The sequence below is a fragment of the Perkinsus marinus genome, assembly GCF_000006405.1.
Source record: "Perkinsus marinus ATCC 50983 genomic scaffold scf_1104296937662, whole genome shotgun sequence".
Lineage (NCBI taxonomy): Eukaryota > Perkinsozoa > Perkinsida > Perkinsidae > Perkinsus > Perkinsus marinus.
This window is the reverse complement of record NW_003213778.1, coordinates 1-1,809: the sequence shown is the minus strand read 5'-3', so window position 1 is coordinate 1,809 and position 1,809 is coordinate 1. Positions and strand designations below refer to the sequence as shown.

The 1,809-nt window shown below is 49.6% G+C and overlaps 1 protein-coding gene across 1 annotated transcript; it reads left to right on the top strand.

Moving 5' to 3' along the window:
* Positions 1-192: 192 nt before the first annotated feature.
* Pmar_PMAR011410 (hypothetical protein) lies at positions 193-1,703 on the top strand (the record flags this gene model as incomplete). Its single annotated transcript, XM_002783041.1, has 7 exons — positions 193-293; positions 342-419; positions 472-558; positions 608-704; positions 1,199-1,381; positions 1,431-1,507; positions 1,544-1,703. Coding segments are annotated over 7 exons (783 nt in total), but the record flags the coding sequence as incomplete, so codon positions are not given.
* Between the last annotated feature and the right edge of the window lie 106 nt (positions 1,704-1,809).

The window sequence follows — 1,809 nt, the reverse complement described above, 5'->3', positions numbered from 1 at the left end:
TGGTATCACAGGGATCAAGGCCTAAGTCTATGAATTCCTATCACGAGTAGTTGTTGTTATCAGGCCGGACCTGCTAGAGTCAATGTGCCAGTATATGAGTACCTACAACTACGCTAAGATGAAGCGGGAGTTGCGCGCTGACGTAGGATGGATGGTGAAGTGCAGTTGCCTCTGTTAAAGTCGTCCTCGCAGGTGCTCTGTCGCTCTCTACATGACCTCTCACTCTCTGCGGAAGCCACGACGAAGTCTAGGAAACTGTTCGAGTTCGCAGCCAATGACTTCGACCTGTCCAAGTACGGGCCTCCTTTGAATCTTCATAGTGGCAACCTCATCTTCCTTAGATGTGATTCTGCCAGTCTGTGCGAGCTGGCCAAGGCGATGTTGCGGTGTAAGGACACTAGCATTGAGAAGAAGAAAGTGTAATTTGACGCTGTAGTAGGGTATGTAGTAGTTGTCTGCTATCGGTGTTAGTTTCTCACGACTCTGCTCGACTAGAACAGCAGTAGATGACCCCGATGTGCTGGTGGCTATAGCAATATCGGGTGTCTGGGACAGCGAGTAGTGGTCATCATCACTTTGGGGTAGTTGTTGGAAGTGTGGGCTGAAGGTACTTCATAGAGGCCTCGCAACGACAATTGAAAATGAAATCAAAATCGGCGGAGCGAAGCATATATGTCTACTATGCTATAGCATATGGCCTTAATGTAGCAGGAGTCATTGACGATGATGCCTCAACCTGCTGATGTTCGTATATTAGTTCCACATCGAAAGTGGTTGGGCTGATGACACTACGCCCCAACCGGAGCCAGAGGCGGTCTGGTCCTCGTCAGAAGCGTGGGCTGCTACGTACGGCCAGGGTCCATCTGGCTTCGTTTACTCCTCTTCTTATTACTTCAGAGCCTCTCGACTACGCCTATTTGAGCTGGCCGCTCAGTTATCACAACCGTCTCGATTGAGCCAATTTAGTGGGCTGGACTTGGAAGCTCTCAGCTCCTTGTTGTGGGCGTTGGCAGCTACGCGTGTTTGGGATGAGAAATTGGTAGTAGTAGTAGTAGTAGTAGTAGTAGTAGTAGTAGTAGTAGTAGTAGTAGTAGTGGTAGTAGTAGTAGTAGTAGTAGTAGTAGTAGTAGTAGTAGTAGTAGTAGTAGTAGTAGTAGTAGTAGCGTCCTGTTGTGACTATAATGTCGATTGAGCTCAGGTTCTCTACTGCTGCGCCCACCTTGTACATCGACTTGATACAGGTGGTAGTGACAACGGCATGAGCCAGGAAGCTGTGAACGACTGTCTGGTACGGGCACTGTGGGCCTTGGGAATGCTGAATGTACCTCTTATGAAGCTCGGCAAGGCTGTTGTTACTTTAATTCACCAACTGAGCAAGAGGGTAATAGGACGACCACTACAGCCCATCATACGAGCCCTATGTTGTTCAGATGGGGACCTTATCCGTATCCAATCTGGTCAACCTCATGATACCACTATGTGTCTTCATGTACGCTATCCTGTCAGGGTTGGTGCTTCCTTCACCTCCTCCTCCTCCCTTCAGGCCTTCGACTCTTCTCAAGCAGCATGGCGGTTCGGAGGTGCTCAATGCTGCTTGTGGGCGTTTGGTAGAGGCCCTCACAGTCCAGCTTGCCAAGTCCTATAGGCCCGACTGGATGGCCACAGCGGCTAAGGCCTTGTATTTCGCCAGAGTCGTTGGGAGGGTGAGTTTGAAAGAAAATCTTCCGCGTGCGTAAGATTCGCTCAGGTACCGTCATCCTCTGGTCTCAACGATTCATCGTTATCTGCTATATTGGGCGCGCGAAAGTG